Below are 13,198 nucleotides of genomic sequence, written 5' to 3'. Positions count from 1 at the left end.
TGTTGAAGGACGTTACTGACCTGGCCGGCAGCTCCAACAGCAGATTGTGGGAGACGTCCAGCACCTCAAGCTTTCTGCTGTCACACACCCAGTCAGGCAGACACTCCATAACATTCCTGTCCCATCATCACACAAACACACACACACACACAATTCATTTAAAATCAGAGGTTAATTGGACTTCCTACCAATCTGTAATCATCCAGACTTGCTAGCAAACATAGCTAACGGTTTACGCAGTATATAAGCTGCTAGACAGCTAACGTGCAAACTAATCTGGTTAGTTAACTAACAGAACAGTTGCTAGCCTAGCTTTAGCTAGCTTGTGTTTCAGCTGGAGCTTAAACAATGGTTATAGCAGTTAGCTTAAACGTAGCTTAGCATCAGCCTCCTCAGATCAGAGCTCTCAAAGTAAATGAGAATTTCCTGGACAGGCCATGATTGGTCATCTGTCCTGTCAGTCAAATGGCCTGGTATTAAAAATTAGACAGTTTTGATGGTGCTAATAGAAAAAGAGGGGGGGCCGGAGAGAGAGAGAGAGAGAGAGAGAGAGAGAGGGAGAGGGAGAGAGAGAGAGACCCAGAGAGAGAGACTGTTGACTTTTGATGGTCATTTATTAAATCCAATTATTCGTTCACTTTAGCAGCAAATTTCACAAGGGAAATTGAGTAAATAAATAGTTAAATAATTAAATAAATAAAGTAGTCCATTTATAAAGATAAATAAATAAATAAATGGCACATCAAAAACCTAGTTAAAAAACTATTAAAATACACAGGAAGTTAAAATAAAAGTTCATCCAAACTCACGTGCAAACAGCAGTTCATCATTTAAAACAGTACACACGGCTCCCCATAACACCACATCAGCTGGAACTTTTCAAGGTCATTCATACTTTTATAAAAGTTGAAATCAACAAAGACCCTTGTTCTGACCAGTCTCTGAAAGATTACAGTAACATCATGTTGTGTGTTCTGGGTCACTTTGTTCTTTCTGCTGGTGCAGATGGCCAGTTTCGCCTGGCCCAGGATAAAATTGACCAGCTGACACTTGAACCTTTCTTTTCTGGTGTATTTAAAACCAAGGATAAAAACCTGTGGGGTAAAAACCGTGTTATAACACTCAAAGACACTCGCTAAAACACTAAAAAGTGGACGAAGTCTAAAACAGTTCATAAAAGCATGAAACACTGTCTCCTTCTGTAAACAAAAAGGACACTCATGTGTGACCTCTGGGTTTAAAATACAGATAAAAGCGTTTACAGAGACAATGCCATGCAGTATTCTCCACTGCAGGTCACCTGTTCTTTTAGTGAACGGTGGTTTGTACAACCTTCGCCACTCTGGCTTTACATCATCGTTCAGCCCAAGGACACTGCGCCAGGGCGTGTCTACCCTCCCGTCTAGCCATCTCTTGTTGTAAACTTTTACACACAGTTTATAGAGGCTCTTACCCGAGGCTGTGTTAAGGCCTATAGCTGTTCTTTCCCCATCTCCGAGGAGGGGACCTGAGACCTCTGACAGATTAGGTACAAGAGAAAGAACTGGATTGGGCTCACCTTCCTCAGAGCTGACCACCCCAGCGCAGTAGTCCCTGAGCTGCATGCGCTCTTCAGATGTAAGTGCTGACCTCCACCTCTGTAAAAGCTGTGCAACCACACGTACAGACTTTACCCCTAGCTTTGTTGCTACATCGTCTGAGTGAGCAAAGTCCGGTCCTGACAGTTGCACCAACTGTCGTAGTGTTACAGTCCTTGTGGAGATCAATGCTCTGGTTAAGGCTGGAGAGATCCTGCTGGTGACATCCAGCCGAGCGCCATGGATGAGAGGTTCATCGAGAAGCCAGCACAGTGACAGTCTTCCTTCTGCAATCTGAACTGGTTAAAAACTTTAAAAATACCTTGATAAAAAGCTGGTAATCCAGTTAAGCTTAGTTGCTTTGTGTCCATTAAAAACAGTGACCTGTCCAGACCCCATCCTCCCACTGTGCGTAGTATTCCGTTCGCAGCTGCTCTCCATGAGAGGTTCTCTGGGCCAGTGAGGAGCTTCTGTACATGACAAAGACGAAAGGCCACAGTCCTGCTGGATAAGTGGATAAGTCCTTGTCCGCTCTCTTCCTTGGGTAGGTATAGAATGCTTTGTGGTAACCAGTGCAGCTTGTCCCAGAAGAAGTCCACCATCATGGCCTGCAGGTCTGCTAGTAGTTTGGGAGGGGGGTCAATACAGGCCAGTCTGTGCCATAACATTGAAGCAACTAGATTGTTTATAACCAAAGTTCTGCCCTTATATGACATCTTTGGAATGAGCCATTTCCATTTATTCAGACGTCCTTTTAGCTTTTCACTTATGCCTTCCCAGTTTTTCTTAACATAGCTACTGTCTCCCAGGTACACTCCCAAATATTTAAAACCACCTGTTCTCCAGGTCAAATTATCCGGGAGACATGGTTCCCCACCTTTCCAATCCCCGACTAAAATGGCTTCACTTTTGTTCCAGTTTACTTTTGCAGAAGATATCACATTAAACTTAATTATGATGTCAGTTAAAATATCAATATCTCTTTGTTCAGTCACCATCACAACAACATCATCAGCATAGGCAGAAACACAGTATGGGGTATTGCACCTTGGTATAGACAGACCAGAAATCTTGCTTCTTATCTGACATAGTAAAGGTTCTATGGCCAGGACGTATAACATGCCAGACAGAGAGCAGCCCTGCCTAATACCCCTATACACTTTAAAAGGCACAGATAAACCACCGTTAACTTTCAGTACGCTCTCAATGTCGCTGTACAGCACCTGGATCATGGCCTTGAACCCGGAGTTGAACCCAAAATTCTCTAACGCCCTCCACAAATACTGGTGTTCAACCCGGTCGAAAGCCTTCTCCTGATCTATGAAAATAAGACCAGTCTTCAGCCCCAATAGCCTAGAGATGTCCAAAATGTCACGAATTAAGTGTACATTGTCGTGGATAGACCTGCCAGGCACACAGTACGTCTGGTCAAAGTGGATGACTTGCTCCATCACCTTTCCTAGCCTTGTTGCTAATGCTTTTGAGAGCACCTTGCAGTCTGTGCAGAGTAAGGAGACAGGGCGCCAGTTCCTAAGGTCAGTCTGATCTCCCTTCTTTTGGAGTAGGGTCAGGACTGCTCTACGGCTACTCAGCGGCAGTCTGCCTTCGCTTATGCTCGCCTTCAATACTTCCAGCAAGTCCTGCCCTATCACTGACCAGAAAGCCTTAAAAAACTCCACCGAAAGCCCATCAATTCCAGGTGACCGCCCATTTTGCATGCTGTTGATTGCAACCTCCAACTCATCGAGGGTCAGCTCCCTGTCCAGTTCCCTAGCTGAATCATCGGTTATTTTAGGAAGATTCCTGACAAAATCTTCCTCCACCTCCTGCACAGCTGTGAGCTCACTCCTGTACAGCTTTGAGTAAAAGCTGACTGTCTGCTTGCGAATTTCAGTGGGATCAGTTACAAGCTCCCCTGAATCTGTACGCAAAGCAAGTATGAACCTTTTCTGTCCATTTTTTTTCTCAAGACTAAAGAAGAACTTGGACAGAGCGTCCATCTCTGTTACACTTTTAAAGCGCGAGCGGACCAGCGCCCCCTGCACTGTTGTGTCCAACAACTCACCCAACGCATGTTTTTTCTTTTTGAGAGCCTCAATATGGCCTCGATTTCCTGTGGACTCCACCAAACCCTGGAGTTCCACTACCTCAATCTCTAGAGCTCTAAGTGATCTGGTGATGTCCTTAGTCACATTGTGAGCGTACCGTTGACAGAACATTTGAATGTGCACTTTTGCCACATCCCACCAATCTTGCAGTGATGTAAAAGTCGGCTTCTGGAGCCTAAAAGCATGCCAAAAGAAAATAAAACTCTCTCTAAAATTAATATCATCTAAAAGAGCAGCATTAAAATGCCAGTAGGCACTACGTGGCTTTACATTGCTCTTCTTAAAAGTGCACTGTACCATAAAATGATCGAAAAGCCCACAGGATAAATAACACAGGACCTAAAAATATTCAGCTGATGTTTAAAAGTGTAAAAACGATCAAGCCTTGCTAGTGAGAGGAGGTTCTCTTTACAATGGGACCAGGTGTATTGTCTCTCTGTTTCATGAAAAGTCCTCCAAACATCACTCAGGTCATGTGTTGTGATTAACTCACACAGGCGTTTGCGAGAGGCAGCATGAGGTTCTAAATGGTTCCTATCTAAAACGACTTCAGTGCAGTTAAAATCCCCACCAATGATTAAAACTTCACTCTGACTACAGGAACCAATGACAGTGCTTAAAATATTTAAGAACACCATTCTCTCCACACTTAGGGTGGGAGCGTACACACAAATAAAAACAAAAATCTCGTTCTCATAAAACGCCCGCACTTTTAAAAGCCTGCCTTTTAAAACTTCTTCAACATCATAAGACTGTGGGCTAAAAGACGGTGAAAATAAAAGGGCAACACCACCACTAAGAGAGGTATTGTGACTTAAAAACACAAGTCCCTTCCACTCGCTTGCCCAGTCCGAGGAGTTTCCAGGATCGCGATGAGTTTCCTGCAGGAAAACAACATCCGCATGCTTGTGTCTCACCGTCTCATACACTGCCGCTCTCTTTCTGTGGTCCCTGGCACCATTGATGTTAAGGGTTACGGCAGTGATAGCACTCATTATTAAATAATAAAATGTCACCCACATAATTCAATCAATCAGTTGGTTAAGCATTACAGAGCTCAGCAGTCTATAAAGAACCTTCGGTGTTCTTCCTAAGTTTGGTCACTATGGCCTTCAGACGATAGATTTCAGTTTTTTCAAACACACCACACCGCATTAACTTTTTAACGTCACACACAAACTGTTCAGTGTCTGGGAAAAATTCTTCGATATTCACTGACCTTTTGCCCTTGGTGTTTTTTAAAAACGCTGATATTTCTGCTGGTGTGTAAACCGTCTCCCTTTCGTCTGACTGTGAGCACTGTGACCAACTTGAGTCCGTGGAGCCACCATCACTTTCTTCCACGTCTGACTCGTGTTTCTTAGCCTGCTTGTTGTTCCTGCTTTTAGATTTTTTCTTACGCTTAGTGGGGACTTTAAAAACAGGTTCTGCTTCCATCTCAGCATCTGTACCTCCATTATCGAGACTGTCCCGTTCCTCCACCTGGCTTGTCTGCAAGGGGGGTTCGGATGTTGTTTCGCCCATCTCTTTATCACTTTTCGCAGGATCAGATGCTCCTGCTTTGTCCCCTGCGGGTTTCGCCACAGTAGCACCAGGGTTGCCTCCGCTGAGCCCGGTCTCAACCGCAGGGGGAACGGTCATGACGGGATCCAGCATGGAGGAGGCAGCAGCTATGGGCTTAACCGCAGGAGGGTCAGCTGTAACAGACTCAGCCACTGGAGAAACCGATACAGAGGGCCCATCTCCCTCAGTATCACCACTGTGCACATCTGGCCTAGTCTGCTCAGCCTGCCTGTCTGTCGCCCCGTCTTTTTTAACCTTCTCTGGACATGCACGAACCAAGTGTCCTGTTTCACCACAGTTGAAACATTTCATGCCAGAGTCAGTAGTCACAAAAACGGTGTAGTCAAAGCCACCCACGCTAAATTTCATCGCTAAGTCCAGCTCCTCCACGCCATTATTCAGCACCATGTACACCAGTCTCCTAAAGGAAACTATCTTTGAGTTTCTTAACTCTGGTGCTTTACTGCCCATGTGGATTTTCCTTATAGGAGAGACCATTTTGCCATAGCAGGAGAGCTCTTTAGCAATGGTGTCATTTTTCAAGAAAGGAGGAACGTTTGACAAAATTATTTTCTTCGATGGAGTACTGAGAGGAAGCACCGTTACCAGGGAATCATTAATGACCACTTTCTGTTTAACAATCTCATTCACTTTGTTCAAAGAGTTCAGAAAAAGCACAATAGCAATGTTCATACGGGAGGCAGCTAAAATGTTGCTGTACCCTACCACCTTCCCGACCGCCAACACACACTCCTCCACGCTAACGTTACACACAATCCTCACACCATGCTGCCGTGTGAGAGACTCGTACACGCTATCATCCACCTTCTCCATGTTCCCGGCGCAAAGTGTGCCGAAATGCCGGCTCACTCCTTACCGGGAAACACACACCACACACGCACCCAAACACACACACGCCCAAACACACACACACGCACACTAACACACAAACACAGCTCCTCACAAAACACGCAAACCAAACAACAACAAAAAATTTAATGAATTGCCAAAAAAGACAATAAAGTTTTGAAATCGCTCGCAAACTCGCTCACGACGCTCAACTCGCTCATTCACATCCGCGCATGCGCAGAGAGAGAGAGAGAGAGAGAGAGAGACAGAGAGAGAGAGAGAGAGAGAGAGAGAAAGAGAGAGAGAGAGAGATAGACGTGAACTCACCCGGACACGTCCATGTGCGTCAGCTGATTAGGAACCGGATAGATGCTGATTGTAGCTAAACCTGTGAGAGAACATTGAAGACAATATAACAGACTGTATGTGTTTACTCAGAGTGTAAGAGAGTGTGTGTGTGTGTGTGAGAGAGAGAGAGAGAGAGAGAGGGTGGTACTCACGATTGTTGCTGGCATACAGACTACGTAGCATGAAGCCGCTGAGCGTGAGCGCCTCCAGCTGGTTGCGTTCGCAGTGCAGAGTGTCCAGGTTACAGGCGGCGCTCAGGTCCAGTTCGGTCAGCCGGTTGTCCCTCAGGTCCAGCTGGACGAGCTGCTTTATGGGCTCCAGAGTCTCGCTTTTCACGCTGCAGAGTCTGTTTAGACTGAAAGGAACGAGAAGTATTTGTGAAATGAAATGTTATTATTCTTCAACACAGCTCTAGGGTTTCATCCTGAGCTCAGGCTAGTGTCTGGATGGAGCTCCACATGTTCTCAATGTCCAGACGGGTTCTCCGCTCTCCTCCTCAGTCCCCGAAACATACCGACAGACTTCACCACATCACTCCTGGGTGTAAATGAGTGTGTGTGTGTGTGTGACATCCAACCTCATGTCCAGTGTTCGGGTGTGTTATGACACCATACAAATATTAAATCATGATACTTGAAGATGACACACAAGAAGAGACGAAGCTCAACTGAACAAGCTCTAAGCAATTCAGGAAGCAAAAAAAGAAAAGGTGAATATATTTATTTATTTATTTATGAAAAGGTGAGTATTTATTTATTTATTTATTTATTTATTTATTTATTTATTTATTTATCTATCTATCTATCTATCTATCTATCTATCTATCTATCTATCTATCTATCCATTTATTTATTTATTTATTTATTTATTCAGTTGTTTATTCAGTTGTTTATTTATTAATTTAAGAAAGGTCAATATTATTGTTATTTATTTATTTATTTATTTATTTATTTATTTATTTATTTATTTAAGAAAAGGCAACTATTATTATTTATTTATTTATTTAATTAAGAAAAGGTAGATATTATTTTTATTTAATTATTTATTTAATTATTTTTCATTTTAAATTCCATTTTTGACTCAATTTTTATTTTATTTCATTCTGCTTTTAATGCTACTTTTATTTTTGCTTGCATTTTAAAATGTTTTTAATAAAAGCCAATGAAAATGAAATTAAAAAGAATAAAAATTAATCATTTATTTAAAATCAAATACAATTTAATTTAATAAATCAAATACAATTTAATAAAAATTGTGTAATTTTTTTTCTTACATTTTACAGACATACAGGATAAAATCAGCTGCTTCTACTCAATGTTTTAACTTTGTTGTTATTTGAAAAAAAATTAAAAATCTGAATTAATTTAAAAAAATAAAAAGGCATCACGATCCTAGTGACATGTCAGAAAAGTGTATTGTGATTTTTTTTTTACACTACAAATATTGTATCATTATACATTTCACAGCGTGAGCCACAACAACTGTAAAACAAAAACAAACAAACAAACATCCAGAATCATTTTTTATAAATTTTATAACCAAACTGTGAATCAAAATCAGACCGACTCTGACAAAGGATCGAATGTTTCCACACCTGACTAGCATGATAACTGAGAACATTACTGCTTAAAATAAACCCAGATCCTTCCTCCTTTGGCGTGCTGAACAGCAGGAAACGGAAAATCTGACTTTAACAAACAAAAGAGAAAATAGGAAACTTTGCAGAGAGAAGAGAGAAGTGAAACCGCGGCGCCGCGAGCCTCGCTGTTCACACCGGAATAACCCGATATGCCAGCACTTAATGTTCCTCAATGTTCTGCCGCGTGTACAGCTGCTAACACGCCATCTCCTGAGGAGAGCATCCGCCTCGGAGGGAGGGATGGAGAGATGGAGGGACGGGGGGAAGGAGGGAGGCTTCTTTCATGAAGCGAAAACTCAGTGGGAACTCCAATCCCTCCGCTCACATCTGGTGTTTGTCTGCGTTTCTCCCACAAGAAACGAGACACCAGAGGAGAAGTGTCATTAATGTCCTTTAACGTCGTTTTCAATAATTACAAAAAATTAACTGTGCGGAAAAATCAACCATTTAATATTTTTAGTGCCTGAAAAAATACTAAAGATATTCCCCAGCTCTTCACCAGCTTTAAAAATAGCAGCACCTATGAATATTCATGAGTATGCAAATGAGCCCCCAAAAAACCCACACCTTTTCCTCCGGCGTAATATTGCTAACGTTGGTTAATTTAGCTACCAGGTAAGCTAAATCAAAGTATGACGTTACCATGACAACCATCATCTAGTTCCTTGCTAACAAGATTCTGCAAAAAATAAAATAAAATAAAAAATCAGCTCATAACTTGCATACGGGGCGTGACTGGTTCACTTAGCTTGTGTGTAGCTCCGCCCACAAATCAGTTTCACTGAGAAATTTTGTGCTTTAAAATGATGCTTTTTCCTTCGTTAACTGGCGGCTGTTTTTTATAAAACATGCCCAAGTCAAGGATTAACCTCATTCTGATTATGTTTATTGAAATCAGACGGAGGATTTGTGATCTACTCTGAGATATTTAATGAAATATAAATACCGCCCCCTCACTCTTCTTTCTATCTCCTCCCGTTCCCATGGCAGTGTAAAACATCTCTTACGAGCTCTGTTCATAAATCCAGCAAATCCAAAACCCCACACAGAGAACAAGTCAAAATCAACATCATAACTAAAAAGTGAGCGAAAAAGCCCGTTTCCCCTGATGTAATATATGGGCGTGTCAGGTGAGACGAGCGTGGAAACATTCAATCTAGATCGGCGAGCGTCTCTGTTTTGTAACACCAGATGATCCTGTTACATTGCTGTTGTCTATGGATTGTGCATTATGTATAAAGTGACTGACAGGAGCATTAACTCACAGACAAAGAGCAGGAGTGAGAGAGAAAGATCAAAGAGAGGAGCAAAAAGACAAACCCCCCGCCAAAACCGTGTCCCGTTCGGCCCGTGGTCTGGATACGAACCACCGGCTTTTTAAACACCAATCAGCATGGCTTCTGTAGAACATCGAATGTATGCGGTTTATTCAGTTTTATTACGGACATATGTATGTAAATATTTAGCTGAAGGCAACTCATCAGGCCTTAGACTAGCTACAAAGAGCGATAGAGACGTAAGTTTAAAGAGACGCAACTAAAGACGTGAATTGTTAAAATAATAATAAAAATAATAATAATAATTAAAAGTGTGAGATTAAAACATAATGTCTCAAGATGGCATGGAGAGAGAAGCCCATAATACTAGTCAAAAAGCACAAAATATTTTACCAAAAAGGACAAAATACAGCACTAACCAGGCAAGAATCCAACTGCATATGGGACATGATTGGTCTACTTATTCTGTGACATCACAAAACAATCTATAGCTCCACCCCCAGATTTTACTTTTGAATATGTTATTGACAAAGTTTGTGTTTGTTATTTGTTTAACTGTAACAGTTAAAAGTGAGTATTCATTTTATTTATTTATTTATTTATTTATTTATTTATTTATTTATATTATTATTATTATTATTTTTTATTTTAAACCATGTTTTATTTTTATTTTTGATTTAATTTTAATTATACAGGGGTTTTTTGAGGTCTCAAATATTTGCATTTAATTTTTTTATCAATAAAATTCAATTCAAATAAAATCTAAATAAATAAAAATTTATCATTTATTACAAAAAAAATTTAATACAATTTAATAAAAGTTTTTTGTTTTGTTTTACATTTTATAACATACAAAGACAACAAAAATTAAAAATCTGATTTTTTTTAAAGGTATCATGATACTGGTGATATCTCAGAAAAGTGTATTATGTACAGATTTTTTTTTTTACACTAGATTTTCTATCATTATACATTTCACAGCCTGAGCCACAATACTCTTATACCGTAAATGTGAAACAAAAACAAACAGAAAACAGCAAATCTGTAGCTCCACACCCAAATTTTACTTTTGAACATGTTATGGACAAAGTTTGTGTTTGTTATTTGTTTATTTAAGTTTGAATTTATAAACCAAACCAAATCAAGAGGCGCTATGGACGCTCGTTTTGGGGGCGGGGCTTGGAACCATAATCACAGCTTTGCTCTGGTATAAAATAATTCCTTCCAAAAGATTTGGTCAATTAATCGCTTATTTGACATTTTTGTAAGTGGATTAAATCCCCCTACGATGATATGATGCGTTGTGCTGTTGTCTAGACACCATATTGGACTTGCTTTTTTTTTTTTTATTTTTGAAAAACTTCTATTAATTCTACAGGAAAAAAATAATTTATTGTCTGATTTGTTTATTTTTATTGTCCCTATGGGAATTTTTTTTCTTTGATTTTCTCTCTAATTATTTATAGCCAATTCGCACCCATCTGCTCACATCTGGTGTTTGTCTGCATTTCTCCAACAAGAAAAGAGAGACGTCATTAAAGTCCTCCAGAACAAGTCCTTTCAATACATACAAAATAAATAAATAAATAAATAACTGCAGGAAAATAAACAATTGAATATGTTTATCGTTTGAACATGAATAAAAACACTCTTAAGCCTTTCCCTTCGTTATAAACATCAATGCCTAAGAATATACATGAGTATGTAAATTAAGAAAGTCCTTTTTTTTATTCTTTTGCACCAATCAGGAGCCCAGATTTTGCTTAGATTTGCCATGTGATGAAACGAGACCTCTATTCCAGATCGACTTGCAATGCAATCCTTAATTCTTTAATAAAGAGACAGTGTTGTGAACGTAGGCGGAGTTTTGCTGTAGGGCGGAGACTAGCGATGGGTTCGACTCATGAAATAATCAGACCTAAGCTACAGACCTTAGCTTTAAAACGTATACAACGTCAGTGGTGAGTAACCTGCACACAGCAAGGGTGTCAATCTTAGTGAAAAATATGTTGAATGCAAACTTAAAAATATACAAGAAGTTTCGCTTTTAAAGAAGAATTCTAAAACATTTAATTATATGTCAGAACCATGATCATAAAGCCACTACAAAATAAATAAGAAATATAAGAGCGGAGCGATTTTCTAGCTCCGCCCGCACGCCTTATGAGCACCTCTCATTGGTTCTGTGTAGGAAGCCAGAACCGTATTCAGGACTGGTACCAATTTAGTTACCAATCCTCTCAGTGGCAGCACGTGTGTTAGTTGTGGCGTGAATAAAGCACCCCGAGGCGCTCTTGGCTCACCGTAAGTCGATGTTCTTGACGTGACTCATCCTCAGCAGTCTGCTCAGCTCCAAGGCTTCCACTCGGTTCCCGGACATGAGCAGCCGGTCCACAGCGCTGAGCCTCTCCAGCACGGCAGGGATGTGAGGGAACGTGTTGAAGGAGAGCCCGAGACTGCAGAGCTGCGCCAGATCCCCCAACTCATCAGGCAGAGAGCTCAAGTGATTCCCGTCCAGAGAGAGAGTCTGCAGGCTGGAGGAGGAAATTAAAAAATACATCAAAAACGCTGAAAGATCCGTGTGGGATTCTGATAAAGAGTTCGCTATCTTACATCACTAAACAGCGTAATAAAAAAACTCTGCAAATATTTGGAATTTTAGATACAGATCTGGCAACCTGCTTTGATGTTTATAAATATTTATATAATATTTATTAATATCTCAACCTCAACCATCTATGTATTATGTATTATCTGTATTTTTGTCCACCTTGATTTGTTACTTTTTGAGTCACTTTTTACTGATTATTATTATAAATTTTTTTCTATTATACTGCAATAAATAAATAAATAAATCTAGGGGAAAAAATTTAAGAAAACACATTATTTTGTCTATTGTTAATACAAAGTAATAACAATAATAAAACAATATATTTTTAATAATAATAATAATAATAATAATAATAATAATAATTAACAAATAACATTTTTAAAAATAATATTTATAAAATATCTTTGTGTGGAAATATTTGTTTAATATATAATTTTATATAATATCAGTATCAGTAGTAAAATATATTTTAACCATAACATTTATTTATAATATACACTACTCACAAAAAATTAAGGATATTTGGCTTTTGGGTGAAATTTATGGAAAATGTAAAAAGTTCACGCTACAGTGATACTATATCATGAAAGTAGGGCATTTAAGTAGAAGCTGCAGTGGTGATTTCCTCATCTCAAACAATTTATTGAAACAGAAGCCAACAACAGTGGTGGGTATACCACAACAAAAAATCTCAGTGTCTCAATAATCTGTCATGTGCCCTTGACCATCAATTACAGCTGGACAACGACGTCTCATGTTGTTCACGAGTCGACTTATTTACTCTTCTTGAAGGGCGGCCCTCAGGTCATTGAGGTTCTGGGGTGCAGCGTATGAGCCTCTACACGGCGACTCAGCTGATCCCATAGGTTTTCTATGGGATTCAGGTCTGGAGAAAGTGCAGGCCACTCCATTTGAGGTACCCCAGCCTCCAGCAGCCGTTCCCTAATGATGCGACCTCGATGAGCTGGAGCATTGTCGTCCATGAAGATGAAATTAGGCCTGTGTTGTTCATGCAGGGGCACAATGACTGGATTAATGATGTTATTCAGGTAGTATTAGCTTGTCACTGTACCATTCACAAGATGTAGGTCAGTTCTGTATTGAGTAGACACACCTGCCCAGACTGTAACACCACCACAACAGTGGCTGATGCATAGCGCTCTCCTTGACGTCTCCATCATCGTTGGGGGCCATCATTTCTGTTCAACGTGAATTGACTTATCAGA

At 40.1% G+C, this 13,198-nt stretch overlaps 1 protein-coding gene across 1 annotated transcript in view; it reads right to left on the bottom strand.

Moving 5' to 3' along the window:
• Positions 1 to 13,198, bottom strand: part of phlpp2 (PH domain and leucine rich repeat protein phosphatase 2) — a 57,021-nt gene that overhangs the window by 15,275 nt on the left and 28,548 nt on the right. Inside the window, exons 8-11 of the mRNA XM_058400995.1 lie at positions 11,665 to 11,895; positions 6,598 to 6,800; positions 6,425 to 6,485; positions 21 to 116 (exon numbers count right to left, since the gene is read on the bottom strand). Coding sequence (XP_058256978.1) covers positions 21 to 116; positions 6,425 to 6,485; positions 6,598 to 6,800; positions 11,665 to 11,895 — 591 coding nt within the window. The remainder of the gene's footprint in view (positions 1 to 20; positions 117 to 6,424; positions 6,486 to 6,597; positions 6,801 to 11,664; positions 11,896 to 13,198) is intronic.

This window comes from Hemibagrus wyckioides, linkage group LG10, assembly GCF_019097595.1.
Source record: "Hemibagrus wyckioides isolate EC202008001 linkage group LG10, SWU_Hwy_1.0, whole genome shotgun sequence".
Classification (NCBI taxonomy): Eukaryota; Metazoa; Chordata; class Actinopteri; order Siluriformes; family Bagridae; genus Hemibagrus; species Hemibagrus wyckioides.
This window is presented reverse-complemented; position numbering and strand designations above follow the sequence as displayed.